The sequence below is a fragment of the Sceloporus occidentalis genome, unplaced genomic scaffold (assembly GCF_023333645.1).
Source record: "Sceloporus occidentalis isolate IW3139 unplaced genomic scaffold, rSceOcc1.0.p SCAF_14, whole genome shotgun sequence".
Lineage (NCBI taxonomy): Eukaryota > Metazoa > Chordata > Lepidosauria > Squamata > Phrynosomatidae > Sceloporus > Sceloporus occidentalis.
Genome location: NW_028316994.1, coordinates 8,567,119 through 8,587,588, shown reverse-complemented (window position 1 = coordinate 8,587,588; position 20,470 = coordinate 8,567,119). Strand labels below are relative to the sequence as shown.

At 42.5% G+C, this 20,470-nt stretch overlaps 1 protein-coding gene across 2 annotated transcripts in view; it reads right to left on the bottom strand.

The window, feature by feature from the left end:
• Positions 1-2,001: 2,001 nt before the first annotated feature.
• SEZ6L2 (seizure related 6 homolog like 2) overlaps positions 2,002-20,470 on the bottom strand; it is a 31,230-nt gene continuing 12,761 nt past the window's right edge. For both annotated transcript variants that reach the window (XM_089479631.1, XM_089479632.1), the window contains exons 8-18: positions 19,353-19,516; positions 17,113-17,307; positions 16,152-16,290; positions 13,394-13,590; positions 11,963-12,157; positions 10,879-11,070; positions 7,937-8,128; positions 7,792-7,830; positions 7,422-7,539; positions 6,286-6,388; positions 2,002-4,137 (exon numbers count right to left, since the gene is read on the bottom strand). In XM_089479631.1, coding sequence (XP_089335757.1) covers positions 4,108-4,137; positions 6,286-6,388; positions 7,422-7,539; positions 7,792-7,830; positions 7,937-8,128; positions 10,879-11,070; positions 11,963-12,157; positions 13,394-13,590; positions 16,152-16,290; positions 17,113-17,307; positions 19,353-19,516 — 1,564 coding nt within the window. In that variant the 3' untranslated portion in view covers positions 2,002-4,107. The remainder of the gene's footprint in view (positions 4,138-6,285; positions 6,389-7,421; positions 7,540-7,791; positions 7,831-7,936; positions 8,129-10,878; positions 11,071-11,962; positions 12,158-13,393; positions 13,591-16,151; positions 16,291-17,112; positions 17,308-19,352; positions 19,517-20,470) is intronic.

Genomic DNA, 20,470 nt, shown 5'->3' with positions numbered 1-20,470 from the left:
ACTAATGTCTGCATCTGAGACTTGTGTTAAATGTAGTAGAGGCGGCCTTTGTTTCTGGCTACTTGGAAACCCATTAGCTAATGTAATTTTTTGCTGCTGTGAAGAGAAGCCCAAGACTTACTTTGTTTATGAAAAGGGCCTAATTTGACAAAACCAAAGGGAAAAAACACTGTGCTGGGGGGTCTTTTGTTTGGTAAAAGTGGATGCTATCAATGAATCCCATTGTGGGAGAAAGGCAGGAAATAAATCCTTGAAATAACAAATAAAATATACCATTGTGGCATCTTTGGACTACCCATTCAAAGTAGAATTCTAACTATAGGGTATATCCACACAGCAGTTACATTAGTTTGATAACATTAATTGCCATGGTGTCATCCTTAGAAATCATATTTTTGTTTGAGGAGATATCCTTCCATGATGTATATTAACTAGCACTCTCTGGAAGAGCTTTCTAACTACCTCATAGCAATAGCAAGTACATTTCTGTACTGCTTATCAGTGCACTTAAGGCACTTCCTAAGCAGTTTACAATTTGTAAGCCAATTGCCCCCAACAAGCTGGGTACTTATTTCAGTGGCCTATGGAAGGATGCAAGGCTGAGTGGACCTTGGAGCCCCTGGGATCGAACTCACAACCGTATGGCTTCAGTACCAGCATTTAACCACTGCGCCACCATTCCAAGATCTTGCATTCCAAGATTTCATAGGATGAAACCATCACAGTTGAAGTGGTACTGAAGTGCTGTAATTGTGTAGTATGAACACACTTACCTCATTCCACACAGCAGTGAATACCACACTGTGCTGGTGAACACCTTATAATCACAGCCACAGCACTCTGGGTTTTGTCGTTCAAAAAAGCAACTATTCCAAATTCCAAGTATTCATGTCTGTGCAGATGACCACTCTCCCTTCTCCCAGTTCCTTAAACACAGAGACATACACACACGCGCGCACACACACACATACACACAAAATGCCATTGCTGGGTTAGATAGCCAAACTACATCCTACTCCCAACACACATGCCTGCATACAAACACACAAACTTCTCTTCCTTTTGCAGCATTATAGAGGTACAGATGCCACAGCTTTTACAAATGGTGCGTTTTATTTATTGCTCCAAAATAAAAGCAAATGGGGGGGGGGGGGGAGAAATACCCACGGGCTGAAAAATAGGGTTGTGATGGGATAATGATGCATTCCCTAGAAACTGCATTTCTTTGGGAGGTGCCACATAAATTTTCCCCCTCCCAACATGAATGGAACCAGCAGGGGTACCAGGTTGTTTACAGATGGGAAAAACAGGGGTGGGTGGGTGAGTAATTAATTCCCCCCCCCCCTTTTCCAGAATGGTGGAGAATGGCCTGCAACAACGGAAGGTTTGATCTGACAAATCGGTTTAAGAACAAGAAAGCTCAGGAATGGGCAGCTGGGGAGGCCTTTTTTTCTTATCCAACCCCATATTGGAGGTAGATGACTGGGTTTAGTTCTAAATGGGGACAACCCCATCCATCCTTGGGACATTATGAATTCTTTTCTTTTGGGGTGGGCGATAAGCCATTCCATCAGGCTTATTCCATGTAGCAGGGATGAGGTCTCTCCCCAACAATGGATTCCTTAAAAGGTATTTTAATACATTTTGGCACTACACATAGAACCTCCTTTTTTTTTACTTAAGACGCCACATAAAATGCCTCTCCAGCATTTTTAAAAAGGAAGCCACAAAACACTGAGCAGCTTTCTGTTCTGATGGCTGAAGCTGTCAATAAAAACACTTTTGTGTCTGCATCCTGAAAGAACAGATACCCTTCTGTACTTAACTCACAAAGCAGTATTCTTAATACTAAGTGCACATGGAATTTTCCTGAAACAAGGGATAGGGTAAAGATCGCCACATTAAAAGAAAATCAGCCTTCAAAAGTATTAATATAATTTTCCAAAAGTAAATAATTTTCTCTGCCTTATCATTCAAGGGACTCTATGAAGAAGCAGAAGCTACAAAGCCTCCAGTTATTTTATTATCATTTTTAAAACACACTAGACAAATAAAGAAACAATTGATTTTTTAAAGGCTGGAAACTAACATAAAAATAATATTGGCACAGTTGTTTTTAAAAACATGTGAAATTATTAATGTCTCTTAATGATGTATTATTTTTGACAACAAACATTATCATCTGCCTATATTTTATCCATAAAAACATACCGAAATTCCTTCATCATTACGCTCCAAAATTTTACTATTAAGAGAACTTGCTCAGAACCAAAAAGGTAGCCACCTCCTTTTTCATTCTTTAAATGAAATGTTCAAGATTAATGATCATCTTACATTTTCACTTTGAAAGGCAGGACTGGTGGGGGGGGGGATAATTCTTTAGGAGCAGACATTAAATATTTAGGAGCCAGAAAGGAAGGACATATTGTACAACCCACTGGGAAGTTCTCCTGCACTAGCAATCACTAAAACGAACAAAAGATGGACAAGACTGAGTCAATAGGACTTGTTCCAGAAGGCTTCCCCATTTATTGCACCCTATATTTATAGATTCCCAAAATCATTTTTAAGGAATCCCAGCCAGTTTCCTGAATTTGTTCAGAAAGGTACTTATTCTAAGATACTATTATTACATTTTATTTTTATATAGAAGTAGAGGCAAAACATTTTCACGCCTCAAACTGAAACTGATGATTCTTTCGTCCCTAAACTGATAAAACCGGTATAAACAAAACAATTGGCCACGTTAGCCTATGTGGCCTAACATTCGGACCAACTTAGAAATAAGTTCTAACAAGCATCTTTTTGAAGGCCATAGGAACTTTTGTTTTAACTTTCTCTTCCTTTGGAATGAGCTGGGAAGGGGATTAGAAGGTCAGAAGAACGGCAGAAGTGTAATCAGAAAGCCCTTGGCAGGCAGCTCTTAATCATTAAGCCTCCAATCCTGTGCCCACTTACCTGGGAATTAGCGCCACTGAATGCAGTGGGACTTCATTCCAAGTAACTATGTACAGGTATAAGCCTTCCCCATAAAGCTACTAGCAGAGTGCCTTGCTTATTTTCAGGACCTCTCAAGAGTTTCGTGGCATATTCTCCCAATGGACCATTACAGGGAGGATTGGTGCCTGTTCCAGATGGTAGAGTGCACTACTGTTTCTTCAAACCTACTCAAAATTACATATGCTGGCTTTTATTTCCTATAGGGCAACTTAAAATTCATTCTACCACACCTATCCAGCCCATGAATGGGTTGTTCAGGAGGAAGCCCAAGGCTCTACCACCCTACAATTTTTCCTCTCAAATATGAAGCACTCGTTTTCTTTTGGAGGATCTTATATATTTCCAGTTCCCCAAAAATTTAGTGGAAGTTCATGCTGCTCAAACCATTGGGTCTTTTCTTCTGTGTAACATGTTTTAACATTAGAGGACCCATATTTGGCTTCTTTGCCAGAGCATTTACTTGTTCTATTTCTCTTTTGTAGATATTTGTTTGCCATTTACCTTTAGGATGAAATACAGCTTGTTAGAGGAAGGTCTTGTACAAAGCACTTGTCCTGCTTTTTAGTGATAATACTATACAGAGAACTTTATTTAAATGGCAGCACCGATAATTGGTATCCACTTCCTTTAAAATAAAAAAAAGGACTCAGGGACATGGCAAGGAAGAAAGGAGTAAGGTGCAACCACTCCTTCTTTCTGCATCAGTCCCTAAGGATTTAATAAATCAACAGAGGGAAAGAAAAAAGTAAGTCAACAAACTGAGAAATAAATAAAAGTAAACCAACAGATAAAGCAGGAAAAGTGTGTGCGTGTGTGTTTGTGTGTGAGAGAAACGCGTTTGGCACATTGAAGAGAGTATTTACAAGGGCGAGGGGAGTAGATGGTGTCCAAAGCTGGGAGAGTGGACAGTGAGGCAGCAACATGGAGAAGAAGGGAGAAAGCTCAATCTGTGGGGCAGAGAGAAGAAACTCCCTCTTCTCCCTCCATTTCCCCCTAGCCCCTCCAAAAACCACCTTCTGCTATTCCCTCCTAAATAGGAATCGTTCTCAGTCGCTGATCCTCAAACCCACTTGGGTTGGGGGAAGAATGCAGATCACGTAACTTCTTCTAGATTGAAACTTCATATTCTCTGGTGTCCTAGACAGAAGTAGAAAAAGAAGAGACCATATTGTTATTACTGAGAGGGATAGACTTTTGCTAACCCTATTTCTTTACCATGGTGTTGTTTGATGTTGTGTGCCTTCAAGTCGTTTCCAACTTATGGAAACCCTAAGGCAAACCTATCATGGGGTTTTCTTGGAAAGATTTGTCCAGAGAAGGTTTGACATGGCCTTCCCCTGAGGCTGGGAGACTGTGACTTGCCCAAAGTCACTCAGCGGGTTTCATAGCTGAGCTGGAAATCCAACCTTGTTCTCTAGAATCACAGTCCAACACACAAACTACTATGCCAAGTTCTATTCTTAACTATTTCAGACATCAGGGGACTTCACCTGCTTGAGTACTGTTCCTCTTTTGTTGCATTGTATGTAAAGAGAACCATATTAGTCTGACACTCAAGAGTCAAACAGCACATGATGTTAATATGCATGTGCTTGTTTGAAAGGTAAGTAACACTATGGGGGGGCAGTTATCTAGCAGGTGGTGATTTAACCTTTTCCTCTCCTTTTTTGATTCTGAACTCCCCACACACACACACACACACACACACACAACCCTGGAACAAAAGCAATGACTTCTTTGGAACTGTTTTTACAATTATACAATAAAACCCTGCTTGAATAAAAACTTAATTGCCTTCTGGTGAAAAGGAAACAGAGATCTTTAAACCTTTCAACCACTGTTGTTTTGTGTGTATGTGTTGGTGGGAGTGTGCCCTTATGTGAAGGTTTAAACCTGCCCTAGCCATGCATGGATATCCCATTCTGGATCAGGTCACTGTGTTCTTTCTTGTAAGCAGTGAAGGCAGGAGGCCCCAGTGTTACCAGAGTGGTGAATGTACTCTATGGCCTGTTACAGACTGCCAAAATAAAACCGCTTCGGGTCTCTTTGGAGGTATGCTGTTTAAATGATGCATGCATCCTAAGAATCCGGAAGCTGCACCAAAGCTGCACTCCAGTGCTTAGGAATGGAGTGTGGCTTTGGCGCAACCTCCAGACTCTTAGGACCCATGCATCATTTAAATAGTATATCTCCAAAGAGACCCGAAGCAGCTTTATTTTGGCAGTCTGTAACAGGCCTAAGTTTTCTCTGGACTTAGAGTATAGAGAAGATAGGTCTTCTCTGAAGAGCTATCTAAGATGCTCAATATTTTTTCGGAGACGGAGTTCAGCACATTGGACAGCGAAAGGTAAACTTCAAGCCCAGAGTGGCTAATGTCTTAACCTCCCGCCTCCCTTGCTTGTCAGCAATAAAGGAGGATCAGCTGCATGCCACGAATTTAGCATAGTATATAGTTTTAAAAATTACTTATTCATTTAATTTATTGCACTTATATCCCGTTTTCTCCCAAAATGTGATCCAAGGCGGCTATTAATGAATTAATCAACTCAGTTGAAATGTGACTAAAGTATTCCTTACCTGAAAAAATCCTATGAAATGCATATTGGACAGGCAACTTGAAGCACATGCACACAAACAATGAAAAAGATTTCTACCACAGACTGGCAAAACAAACAAATAAATGAGTCCTACAGTAATTCAAGTCTGAACTCTCCCTAAGAGACAAAATAACCAAACTGACTCTATCATACTGTAGCTATACCATGAGGTGGCATGACTGACTAGAATAGAAAATAATGCTCAATAAAGTGGAAGGGAGGATGAAAAGAAGAAGAACTCTTTATAGGTGGACACAATCAAGGAAGCCAGCATTACAAGACCTGAGCAGGGCCTCTTAATACCAGGGTGACCTGGAGGTGTCTTGTCCATAGGGTCCCAATCAGCTGAAGCTAACTTGATGGTAATTAACCAATAGTTGAACTCCATCAAGATCTGAGAAATGGTAGCAGGTCTGCTGCCTTGAATGAATGCCTGTTTGCTTTGGTTTGTGTAAGATGAGTATAAAACCCTTCTTTTACAAAACCAGGATGAATTTTCAAGGGTCACCCTCATAGAAAAGTAATTAAATCCTATTGTACTACCCCCTGGAACTTCTCACTGCTTGGAAAGTGGGGAATGTTCATCAAGATGTACTCAGACTCAAATGTCGCTGCTGTTCTTTTTGAAAATGCCCAGCTGTAGAGCAATGGCTGAGGAATGACCAAGTAGTTAGCATGTGCAACTCACCCCAGCCTCATAGAGAGGGTTGTTAAAGTCAGACTCCACAGTGATCGGGCTGTAGCTATGGGAGCTGGAGAAAGAGAAACCAAAGAGGGTCTTTCCTTGGAACCTACAGGAGGTGAAAAAAGAGGACAGATAAAAGCAAGCAGGCAGCAGGGCTGTTGGGTAAAGCAACACTTTCTTTGTTGCTTCTTACCCAGTTGCATGGTTTAGCAATACCTGCTGAAACTCCCTATTCTACATTGCCATTAAAGGCACAGGAACCTTCTCCAGTTTTCTTTTTGACAACCCTAAGAACAATAAACATTATCATCTAAAATCCACAAAATAGTGGTTCCTTTATTGGGCCAACCAAAATGCACATTATACATGTTGCAAGCTTTCAAAGCTCCACTGGCTTCTTCATCAGGCAAAGGTATGAAAAATCATACAAGTGAAAGAAAAAAATTGATGCTGTTCATCATAGACCTGCATTTTGTCAAGATGTTGTGGCTGTTGTCATCAGTTCAGATGGTAAGTATTCATGCAGGCAGGCCCCTCTTCCTTCTGGCCATGTGGGTACTGGGAGATTCATGCAAAAGTATGAAGGCTTCCGGAGAAATTCAGTGTTCTCTTCCTAACAAAGAGGATTGTAACCTCACAAAGGAATTGAGACAAACTGGATTTCAAAGGCAATGGCTTTTTGTCTGGCTAATGGAAATTAAAGTTTATTTCCTGGACATTAAGAATCTCCCAGTACACACATGGCCAGAAAGAGGAGAAATCAGTACAACACATGAAAAATCAACAAATGAAGTTTTTCTTCATCAGCAGCTTTCCTGTCTCTTAGAACAGAAAGCACAAAGAAAATGCTTCTAATCATATACAGACTATATTTCTGTCATCACAGAATAGCTGCACTCTGTCTCTACATACTTGGTATTTGGGATTAGTGCAGGTTGATGTTGTGACTCCCAGGCAAATCCAAGTCTTGCCAACCTTCCATGTAAAAAAAGAACAAAGGACTTCTGCTTTCATACAGCAGCCTAACCTGGCACACGACACCCAACTATATCTATTCACACTGACACCGACTGACCAAAGATGCTGCCTTTCAAAGGTTCAACTCACCCCACCCACCAATGTATGAGATGCTTGCTCACTTGGTGTAGTAGACATAGATTCCACCAATTAGAAGAATGACAAGGATGATGGGAAGGAAAATCGCCAGGGCAATGTTGCCCCCTTCCATCTGGTGGGAAGGGTCTGTTGTCTGGGTGACTGAGAAAACAGAGAACAGTTAATTGTACAAATGTGTGAGAGTTATCACCACCATAACTTGTAAATGTTTTTTTTTTTACTATAACTTCCAGAATCCCCCAGACAGCATGATATGTGACTTGGAAGAGGAAGTTCTCAGAATTGTTAAAAAAAAAGTAGACTTCCCAAGCTCAATCATTCAAACAACCTGCAAAACATCTCCCCAACATCTCTTTCCAGTCACAATATCCCTCATCTGTCTACCATTCTCACCTTCTAGTTTCCGGCCGTCCAATAACTCCTCATAGGCCACTGGTGAGGGGAAAAGAAACCAATGGGAAGCATTTAAAGAATGACAACTAGGCAAGCACAACAAAGTAAGATGGGACAAGGGGAAGCAGGGATGGAGACACCATACCTTTACACAGTGGGGGTTGGCTGGTCCACTGGGATGGATGTCCCGGTATGCAAGTGATGGTCACTTCACCTATTAGTTCAAACCCCTCATAGCAGAAGAAGCGCAGGGATTCTCCCGCCTGGTAGTGATGCTTGTAAAGGGTTTGGTAGCCATTCTCTGGAACACCAGGGTTCAGGCAGGGCTCGTATTTCACTGTCAAAGACAAAAGAGGCCTTAAGTCTCCCAGCCCTGAATGTAAGTTCCTTGTTGTGAGACTGCCACCATGAGATGGTTACCACCATCACCACCAAAAGCAGGAAAGGGCAGGGAGGTTGGCAAATGAGAAGACAAATGCAAATGGATTCATGAAGCCACCTCATCTTTATCTGCTGCACGGCTTGGGAAAATCACGGGGGGGGGGGGGGGGGGGGCGAGATTAGAACTCCCAGAATACCTGAACTTGCATGGAATTCTGGGAGAATTCTGTAGTTTAAAAATAAACAGTTTTATATTTGGGATTTAAAGAAAGTTGTCCATGGTAAAATGTGTCAACCTTTACCTTGATATCCGAGTCCGAAATCTCTCCTGTTGTGGATGGTCCTGTTTCCTGAAGGACATGCTATTTATCACTGTTTTTTCCTAGCAGAATCTTTTTAAAATAGATTATCATTGATTGTTGTTTTGTAATAACACCTTCAAGATGAGAACAAAATGGCTAAAAGCTTTTACTGAAATGTGAAGATCCAGGAGAAAAATAAGAGTGACCAAGGGCTGACTGTATTTATATCCTAACTATATATTTTCAAATGAACTCCAGGAAACTTATATGGCTTCCTCCCTCATTCCTTCATCCCCACAACAACCCTGTAAGACAGGTCAGAGTGAGACACAGTGGGTCAGCGAGTGAGTTTCACAGATTAGTGGAGAATTGAACCTGGGTCCTTCAAGTCTCACTTCAGCACTTTTAACCCTGGGATGGGCAGCTTGTGGCCATCCAGTATCCTTAGAAGAAATTGGAGACATGTTTCAAGATGCTCAAAGGATGGCTGTTTTATTAGTTTTGGATTTTTTAAAAAAATGTTAACTGATAACATTTTAACTAGGAACCCTGGTAGCACAGTGGTTAAATGCCTGTATTTTAGCCACTCACTCACAAACCACAAGGTTTTTGTGTTGTGAGTTCAATACCAGCCAGGGGCTCTGAGTCGATTCAGCCTGGCATCCTTCTATAGGTCGCTAAAATGAGTACCCAGCTTATTGGGGCAATAAGTTTACACTTTGTAAACCACTTAGCACATCGGTAAGCAGTATTGCTATAATAAAACAAACATCTCCTGTTTCTCCCATGGACTCCATTAGATATTCCCAATCACTCCTTTTTTATTTTTTTAACATCCAGCATCTCTCACCATTTATTTGACTGTGTTGGCTGGCGCTGGCAGGAGCTGCTGTCTTACAAGAAGTGACCACAAGTTGGCCACCCTGATGCAAATACTATACAAGACTGGCATAGAATATACATGACTATTATTAATTCTCATTTTACCAATTCAAGGACCACTGTGACCCAAAATTAAGGCCAATATGTTAAAACAACTTTCTCCAGCATAGTGCCATTCACATGTTTTAGGAAACAATTCCCATTATCACTCAACCAGTATGACGATCCCCTACCATAATCTCTTACTGGCTGCAGAGGTGGCACCCTATGGACGCAGTTAAATCTGGGTAGATATGGTGACAATTTCCTAAGTATTCCGTTTCTATTTTCTGATTGGGATTAAACCACACAAATAAGATAATTATTATACAATTATGTGAGCTTTATGGATTGCAAAAGGACTGCTGGATGTCTTCATGGGCATAGACCAATGAGATTAATAAGGAAATATGGTGCTACATCATCATTTCCACAAAGCAGCTCTGGAAACATTACTAATTGTTTTTGTACTTGAATACCTCTCAACAAAGAAGTCACTCAGCTGCTCTGCAATCCCTTCATCCTCTCCAGAAATCCTTTCGAAATCTTTGGTTCAACTCAGGGCCCGACCAAATATTAGGCAGGGATAGGCAAGCCTCTGCAGACAGCAAATTTTGGTTACCATGACATCGCAGCAAATGTTAAGATATTTGTTTATTCTGCCTATATGGTCATGGTGGAGAGAGGAGCTCATGAGATTTTTCTGTCTCACATGCCAAAATAACTTGATTGTTCTTGGGAATATGTACCATGACTTTGGAGGAAAAACTGCTCCATATTACTCCTTCTTCAGTCAGTTCCCTCATGCACATGTCTCCTGCTTCTGATACTTATAAAAGGGTTTTTATTGTCCATATTAATCATTAATAAGCCATGGGCTCCAGTGAGCAACCATTCTATGTGCCAGTGGTCCCTAAACTGGAGCCTTCCAGATGCATTGGCCTGCATCTCCCATAATCAAGCAAACAAACAAAAAAACTCAAACAGCTTCATTTATATACCGCTTCATACTGAACTAACAGTGTCTAAGCAGTTTACAACTGTAAGCTAATTGCCCCCAACAATCTGGGTATTCATTTTAGCAACCTCAGAAGAATGCAAGCCTGAGTCGAGCTTGAGCCCTTTTTGTGGTATTGAACTCACAACCTTATGGTTTGTGAGTGAGTTGCTGCAGTACAGGCATTTAACCACTGCGCCACCAGGCCATAATCCTGCAAACCTCGTTAAGGAATTATGGAAGCTGCAGTCCAATTTATCTGGAGTGCACAAATTTGGAGAAGTCTGCCAAAAGGCCAGGCAAGCAAGCAAAAACATCAGGGCTGCTAAATAAGCTGACCTGCCCAAAGTGTCATTCTCAATTCCTACGGCTGCCAAACTTTATATTCATGCCCTGAGAGCTGGTGATTACTTTATGGCTTTGTCTTGTCTCACATAGCAAGGTTCCCTCCCTTCACTACAGCCCTCTCTTGCCCATTTTACTCACAGACACATTTGGGCACTCGGTCACTCCATTTAGGGGTGCCAGTGTCCCGGTTGTAACAAGTCAGTGTGCTGCTCCCTTCCACCACGTAGCCCTCATGACAAAAATACTGGACGTGGGAACCAATGGAGAAACGTCGATCCGAGACGCTGCGTTTGCCATTGCTGATTTCCCCAGGATCAGCACAGTTCACAACTGTTGTAGAAGGAAAGTCAGACAGAGAAAATAAAATGAGTTTTAAAAGAATGATCTGTGTATCTTTCTCATGTCCCCCTCCCTCTCTCCCTCCTTGAAAGTATCATGTCTGACAATGCAGGAACTAATATTCTTCCCACTGCTATGAAGAAAGACAGCTAAATAAATTACAGGCAGCAGATTCTTGGAAGGTAAGAAGATTCAGAGCTGGTTAGTAATTGGATGGGAGACACCCAAGGTTACTACAGGTTATATTTCTGAAGAAAAAAATGGGAAAACCACCTCTGAGTATTCCTTGCCTAAGAAGACCCTATGAAATTCATGAGGTAACCATAAGCCATAAGTACAAACTACAGCTGACAACCTGTTAGTGACACATGTAGACACTACATAATGTTTATATCCAGCCAACAGAGGCATAAGCCAGGTTGTACATGTGGGACCAATGTACATGCACCAATACATTAAAGTACATAAAGTAGCATGTGAATGTGCACTGCTTCTATGTATCACCTTTACTTATTTCAAACCTCAATTGCACCCCAGTTTGTCAGTCATGGATCCACATCCATTGTTCTACAGTTGTATCCAGTATAGAAGTTACATAATGTTACTCCACCAGTGCATATTTGTACTATACTATCTTGGCCTACATCTGTTTGAAAGGACCAAGACAAAATAGAATCTTGAGCAATTTTTGCCACAAAACAAGGCAAATAATTCCTGCTTTCTAGGCCATTAAGTGGTCTCCTTTCAACAGATTCTATTTACCCAATTTCTTCACCTTTTTATTTCCCCAGGCCCAGCTGATGCGCTGGGAATCCAGAAAGAAGAAAAAGACTACTATTTGCAAGGTATCAATCATGTTGGTGTTAGCAGCAGGAAGACTTACTCTTCTGGCATGTGGGAGGGCTGTTGCTCCAGGATAGATCCCATTGGCAAGTGAGTATATCAGATCCCACAATGTCATAACCTGGCTCACACTGGTAGGTCACAACTGTGCCACGGATGACAGCAGCATGAGAAGCTGTGCGCCAGCCAAACTCCACTTCTGGCAGCTCTGGGCAAGTGTCATTTCGTGGAACCTCTGTCCAAGAGAGAAAGGAAGGAAGGAATTAGGGGATGCCTTTTCTCACATCCTGGAGCAACAAGCCCTCCCACCTCCCAGCTAGGCTTTTCTTTTTCCACTTTCCCATTGTATGCTGACAGTTCTATAGGCTCATCTGCACAAGAGGCCATCTTAATTCCTGAACCCACTTTAGCATCCATTTTCTTTTCATTTACACTCAAGGGGTAAATAAAAGATACATAAAATGTTGAGAGAAATCTCATATCAAGGATAAGTAAACAACTCCAGGAGGTGTTTTTTTTCCAGGTGACTGTACTGTCCCAAAGAGAAACAGTGACATGTGAATTAATTTTAAAAAGACAGCATGAAGATAACAGCTGGAACATCACTGAACTCCTTGTTCCTGTAGACAAGGATTATATCTCAGTGTTAAGACCTCTGTAATAATACTGGGGAAAACAAATGCTGAATCTGCATTTTTTACTTTGCAGAACTCTAGGCTGAACTGGAAGCAGAACTGGTGTTAGAAGAAAGAGAATCTGACTGAAATTAAAACTGAGTAAAAACTACCCCTTGATTTTTCAGTATTGTCATTCTCCCTCCCCCTTATCAGCCTATTCATTTGGCTTTCCTTTCATATCAAATGGAAAATCTCAAATAACGTGGTCAAATTAGACCTCCATCCCAGAAGCCAATATTTATGTTGTAAATATTTCTTTCAAATTCAGTGTGTTCTAAAGAAATAAATTTCAACAAAATTTCACAAATGAAAACTGGGACACTTGTAGGCAACCAACATCAGAGTGTGGTCAAGATGGCAATATTTATTAATAAGGAAGAAAGCACAAGCTACGAGAAGCTGCAGCAGAAGCAATGTGCTTTTGCCTGAACCTACGAGAAAGAGCAAGAGTCCCTCCTTTATTTTGTCCTCCCCCTGCTGAGCTAGTTGAGTGTTTTGAAATTTGAACTGACTTTGCAGCAACTGAAGTAAACTGAGGACAATGTAGAGAAGTGGGAAGAAGAGGAAGAACATGGGACATATTTAAAGTAGTTGAAAAAGTAGGACAACAAGAGGATGAATCAGGACTGTTCCTGCCAAACTGGGAGGATATGTTATCACCTGCAACTTCCACATGTCTTCTCTCTGTGTGTTTTTTGCCTGGCATCATAAATTGCTTTCCACAAATGTGTCACAAAGATGCTGGTTTTCAACAAGTTGTTTCCCACTTCCCATGCACAGTTTCTTTTGCATACCCTTGTACCGCACCAGGAAACCCTGGCTGAGGCCAAAGAGAGGGTCCCCGGGGTCTGACTGGAACTGAAGAGTGACTGCTGGGCCAGAGGAATACAGGCTGAAGCGAGGGTGTGGGCCCAAATACTGGCCAAGGATCCGAGCAGTTAAGTCCCCTCCATCAAAGATTGTCAACACATCAGACTTGCGGATGTTGAGGCTGGGAAGAAAAGGGAAACATATAAGCAGGAACTATAAAGAACAATGGGACATGATTGGGACCATTTAAATGGCTCTAATACGTCTCTCTCGTCCATATTTATGAGTAAATGTGTGGATGGATAAACAAATGAATGGATGGATGAAAAGCAAATCAAAGCCCTTCTTGGAAAGGTACATTAAGCTGAGTCTTTTAAGGGAATTTGGCTTTTAACACAGAAAGAGGAATCTTTTTACATAATTCAGCTTGGTAAAAATGAAGTGAACACTGGGGAGTGCATTTCAAAAATAGGGATAGCCACTTTCAAGCCAGGAAATATCAGAACCTGCTCAAATAGATAGCTGTTCTGCTTATTAATGAAATCATCATTAGTTTTACTGACTGAGACGGCGTCTGCATTCCACTCAGAGTGGTTCACAGAATTATTTCATTATGTGGCTGCAGACATAATAAGTTGGGTGTTTTTTTTTTCTGTAAACTTCCTCAGGCCTCCAGATTTTATTTAGTTAGACTGAAGGAGAAAAAGCGAGTAGAATAATAAATAAATAATACCCAGTCTTTTCCACATTTAAATAAGACCCATATTCTTATTTTTTTTCGATCATGTTAGTCCTATCCATCTTTTTTCTATCTCTTGTAATCTTCATGGGGCAAACACTTTGTTGTTGCATGTATTCCAGTGATTTTTGACTTACGGCAACCCTCAGGCCAACCTATTAGAGCATTTTCTTACTAAGTTTATTCAGAGAAGGTTTGCCATTGCCTCCCTCTAAGACTGGGAGAGTGTGGCTTGCCCAAAGATATCCAGTTTGGTTTCCATGGCCAAGTGGAATTCCGAACCTTGGGCTCCTACAATTGTAGTCTAACATTCAAACCACTATAACACACCAGTTCTTTTGTCTGAAATATAGGCCCCATTCCCACTGGGCTATAAAGCAATTAATCTTGCTGTGAGTCAGACTCAGAGCGAATTCCCGAGTCATATTCAAATCACGTCCATCGTTCCCATTACAAAAGGGAGCAAACAGACTCGGTTTTTCTTGAGTCATGTTCTCGTTCCCATTGATATTTCTCCGTTGTATGTTGATGCGGACATTTTTGTTCCCCGATCCCATTGCCTGTCTGGAACCATTTTTTCCTTTTTTAAGCTGTCAATCAAGCGCTTAGGTGATTAGACGTCACAGTGATGTCAGTTACTTCAATGCATTTTGACACAGGCTATTTTTGTTCCCTGTTCCCATTTGCGTCTTTCAAACCTGTTTTTCTGGTGTGTGTGTGTGTGGTCAATGGATCACTGACGTGCCTGAGCACTTGGGCAGCTAGGTGTCATGTGATTGCCACCCAGACGCTGGAGCGCTGAGGTGCTTAGGTGCTCAGCAAAAACAGAAAAAGGAAAAAGAAGAAATAATAGTTATAAAAAGGGTGTGCATTGGGTCTCCTCACACATCAATCTATGTGGAGCAGGGGGTTTGGCAGGGGGGCGTCATGCGCTTACCACACCTAGGTGATCGAAACCTTAATTTAAAAAAAAAACTAATTTGTCTACACACGTGATCTCCTTGCCTTGCTTCCCGCTCCACCAGGGGAAAGGCTACGCGAACGGGGGGAAATGGCGCCGGGAATGCAGGAAAGAGAACAAAGTGGGTGACACCCCCGGGACAGCCCCTTGAACATTGCTCCTCCTCTCCTAAAATACTGATTAGGACACCCTGTCATTCCCATTAGTTTGTCCTGGATCCGACACAGCAGCTGCAAAAAGAACTGCTGGAAAAGTGCAGTCAGTATAACCCGGGTTATCTACCACTGATTCGGGTTTTCGCTGGAGAAATCGATTAAAGTAGGATAAAAAGCGAATTCAAATGGGAACGATAGTCTTTAAGCAAGGATCCATATAATCCGATTCTTGATTCGCTTTATAGCCCAATGGGAATGGGGCCATACCCTACACCTCCTGGTCATGGCAGTCTCCCAAACATGTATTAACTAGGGCTGGCCCTGCTTAGCTTCCAAGATCATATGGGGTCTGGTGCCTTCAGGCTATTTAGGCCTCTTAAAAGAGCAGAAAGCACCAAAAATGCTGTGAAATTGTTTTCATGTTGTCTAGGGACTTCGGGGCAGTGAGGGGTGTTGCAGCCCTCCAAGGTCTCCTGGGGGGGGGGGGAGTTCAGTAAAGATCCCAGCCCCCAATAGTTGTCCAGCACTGTTCTAGAGGGTGGGAGGTATTTTAAGTAAAAAAACTGGGAGGAATAATGAGGCCCTGTGGACCAAATGTGACTCATATTTTACTCTTTGCCCACCCTTGCTTTGCCAGCTGGGTGGCTTTGTCAGCCATCACCTGAGTTACAATAGGTTTCCTGTTTATCAGAGGAGATTTCCCCCAAATGTATACAAGGACCTTACCAGGTTTAATGGGTGAGATGAATGACTTCAACAATCAATTTAATGATGGATGGTTGATTCAGAAGACCATGAGGACAAGACGGGATGCTGATGTCTGAGTCATGGGGATCCTCCCCAACAAAGGAGCTGTGGTTGATGGTGGTGATAGCCTGGGTACCTACATCTCAATGTCCAGCAGCACTCTCTTCTCCTCCTGCACTCGGATACCCCAGACGCAGTCCTGGCCTTTTCCATAGGACTGAGGCCAATCAGGGGAAAGTATGACGCCTGTAGACTCAGAGAGTTCCCCTCCACACAACGCTGGAGGAAAAGAGACATACTGTCAGAAGGACTACATATGGAACCCAACAACGCCTCTCTGCTACCAGCCTAAGCCAGCATTCAACCAGATGCCTCTATGCAAAGACATTTTTTTGGGGAAAAAATAATGGAAGAAGCACATTTGGGCAATCCCCCTGAATGTGTAACTCTAGGTGTTGTTGAGATGCAGGTTCTCTGATGTTGTCAGACTGATAGGAGTTGCATCTGACAACATCTGGATGGCCATTTAGTTTCCAACTTTGTGCTAGACCTCAGTGTCCTTAAGATTCTTGGCAGGGGACACATATGCCTCTCAATGATATTCCTGTTGCTATGGAGCCATCTTTCATAAATCCTGAAATAATCTGCTTTCTGCTTCTCTTCTTCCCCACTATTCCCACCTCTGACTCCATGGTCAAATCAAAAAGACATGACAGAATACAAAAATTATGAAAAATCTCACTCTAGGCTATTAGACCAAATATCTCCCATGCTTGGCTTAATATCTCTCTCTCTCTCTCTCTCTCTCTCTCTCTCACACACACACACACACACACCCCATCCATCAATTCATCCATCCATCCAATAGATATTTACTTGGAAGAAGGTCTCATTCACTTTAATAGATCTTTATTAGAGATAGATCTACTTTGGATTAGAACTGAAAGCAACAGCCAGGTTCTTCTAGCTAGAAGATGCCTTCTGTTCCCCTAAACCAGGACAACAACTCTGTGCAGCTCCTTAAAGCATGAACAAGCACAAAGAAAAGAAAGTTGCCACAAACTGCACAAGCAGAAGCCTGTTAAGGGCTAGGTTGATTACCTTTGCAGGTTGGCTCGCTTTCATTCCAGCGAGGATCTCTTGCATCTATGCATTCAATGGCAGAAGGTCCCTGTTCAAGCATATATCCAGCACTGCAGGCAAACTCAACAACAGTCCCCATATGGTACAATGGATCTGTTGTGCTGAAATTACCATGTGCCAGGAATGGTTCATAACACCGGTCTTCATCAAAAGCTACCAGAAGGAGGAGCAAGAGAGTTAGAGAAGCTATTCCCCAATTGTGGCAACAACATTTGGTCCCTCTCGGTGCAGTATCACCACTGGCCAGAAGATGGGAGCAACAATACATCTATTGCTGACTAGATAGCTTCAGGCAAAGAACTTTCTGGCAGTTAGGTCAAATCAGTATGTGAGATTCAGCCACAGTATTGTCACTTCTTGTTTCTGTTGTCCATCCTAGTCTGATCACAATGTTGCAATGAGAGTAAAAATCAAAACTGGAGGAATTTCCTTGTTTAGAAATTTGTTGGTTGGTTGGTTGCTTGCTTTCAACCTGCCAATACTGCACATCTCTTTACACCTCGAACTTCAACCCTCCTTTTCTGTCTCCAAGCGTCCACCATCCATTCATCAGTCTCCCTGGAACTCCTCTCCATCTCTACCTACAGAGTACAATCCCTCCTCATTTTAGCAATTTCTTTGGGAAAAGGGAGAGAAGAAGGGGCAGACACAGATTCATGCATAGCCCCAGAGACAGATGAAAGAGCTCCCCTTCATCTTAACTGCTATCACTCTGGACTTAGAGGGAGAAAAGAGGTAGGTACAACTGTACCGTGCCTAGACCCAGAGGCAGATGAAACGGCATCTCTCCATATTAACTCCCACCACTCTGGACTCAGAGGAGGAGAAGGAGAAGCAGGCACAGTTCCACCATGCTTAGCCCCAGAGGCAGATGGAAGACCCTCCCTCCATCTTAACTGCTACCACCCTGGCCCCAGAGGAATAGAAGAAGAGGCAGGCACAGCTTCACAATGCCTAGACCCAGAAGCAGATGGAAGACCCCCCCCCCCTCCATTCTAATTGCCACCTTCCTGGTCTTAGAAAGAGAGAAATCTCTGCTATTCCAGAGACTAGAACACAGAACAATGGGTGCAAGCTACAGGAAAAGAGATTCCAGCCCAACTTTAGGAGGAATTTCATGACAGTAAGAGCTGGTCGATGGTGGAATGCACTCCCTTGGACCTCCTTCTTTGGAGGTCTTTAAGCACAGGCTGGATGGCTATCTGTAGGTGAGGCTTAGATTGTGAGTTCCTGCATGATAGGGGGTTGGACTAGATGGCCCTTGTGGTCTCTTCCAACTCTATGATTCTAGGATTCTAAAAACCAGCAGTATCTGTTTGACTTGATCCCCTTCCCCACTGCCATTCCATTTTCCTTTTGTGTCATGCTTTTTTAGATTGTAAAGCTAGAGACAGGGAACTGTCAAATTAGCAATCTGTAAGGCACAGAGCCTTTGTGGCTGAAGAGCAGGTATAAATACTCTAAATAAATAAATTAATCGGAATCCTCTCTCTGATTAGTCTCTCATTCCCTGACTTCCCTTCTTTTCTGCTCTGCACCCTTTCTCTTCTGGGCTTTGTTCATTAATTCCCCCACCTCTCAGGAACACATCAACCATGCTACAAGTGACATTTTCATCCCATCCAAACTGACAACTCCCTTCAATGTTCTATGCTGCCATACTAACAGTTCAACGTTCTATGCTGCCTTACTAGCCTAGCATAGTGTAAAAGGTTCCATTACTACAATATCAACAATAATCTATTCAACCCAAAGCAGTTAAAGAAAACTGTCTTCACCCAAGTAGCCTACGGAATCCTCGTATGATCAGCAGATTAAAACCTTCTCCACAATTTTAACCTATTTCTATGATTACCAGATTTAGAATAGTCCTTGTATTTTAGGATTAAATGAGTTCACTAAATACTATATTTAGTTCACCAACTATTTTAGATTTGACCAAACATTCACGACAGTGGTTTTTAAAGTGTTAAATAAGCACCCACAAACACTACTAGACATTATGAAACCTGCAGGATTCAATGGGTTTTCCTAGTTGCACAATACAGAAAGAGCAGTTCAAAGGGAAGGGGAGGGTTTGGAAAAGTTACTGACCTCTGGGAGCTGCAGTCCCCAAAATTAACTTTTCCAAGCTTTGGGTGGGGGTAGCACTATAATTGCCTGCCTGCCTGCCTATTTCTGTTGCTTTATGTTCTTACCTTCATAGCGCAGGCTAAGGATGAGAGGCGTGGCAGGGCCCTCGCTGGTCAGCTCCACAATGAGAGACTGGGCATCACTCAGCAACCCACGTTCTGGGACATCGTCCATGTCAGAGTCATAGATGATAGGGGAAAATGTGCTGCTCCCACTGCGGATCATTAGTCTGGGGGGCACAATAGACCGGGGTGACTTAGCTTGCTCACTCTCCTGACACCCACCATCCCTTGCCTCTTTACTTAACCAATTAGTAACTCCAGTTTCATTTTAGAGGGCTGCTCTACACCCCTGCCTCCTGCTTTTTTCTTTCAGTGCTCAGCAGACCAACTACTTCTATGAAGACTCTTTCCTTCCATACTTCCCACTGTCTCACTTGCGTGTGTGTATGTGCATGTGCACACCTTCAAGTTGCTTGTCGACTTGTGGCAGCCACATTAATTTCATGAGATTTTCTAAGGCAAGGAATAGTCAGAGGTGCTTTGCCATTGCCTTCTTCTAAAATATAGCCTACAACATTTGGTATTCCCCAGGAGTATTTCTAGGGGCTGCAGGGGGGAGCAGCTCACCTTACAGGGGGCTGCCTGCCTTCCTGTGTGGAGTGTACTGCTGCACCTCTCTGTGGGTAAACTGGGGCTCCCAGAAACTGAAGGTCCTAGGAAGGACCCAGTCATCCACCCAGAGCCAAAGATGATGCTGTTGGCACACCATGGCATTCTTTTGGAAGCTTCTTCCATTGCCAAATAGCAACTGAATCCCTTCAGGACCTATGAATAAGGCAGGTAGACTAGAACAATCCATGAAATGGACAGGCCCTTCAGGTATCTTGGTCCACCAGCCTTTGGCAGCAAGTAGACTGGAGCCTTCTTCTTCCATAGTGGCTCAATCTATTTCTGAGGTATTATTGGTTTGGCAGTTCTGACCCTGGGATGACAGCCTGAGTTACCACATTGGGGTGACACCAATCTTGGTGACACCACTGGTATTCTCTGATGGTCTCCCATCCAAGTACTAACCAGGATTGACCATGCTTAGCTTCCAAGATCAGACAATATCTAATGCCTTCAGTCTCACTTGCCTCCTCCTGAATTCTACGTCATCATTTTTCCTCACCATATTAATC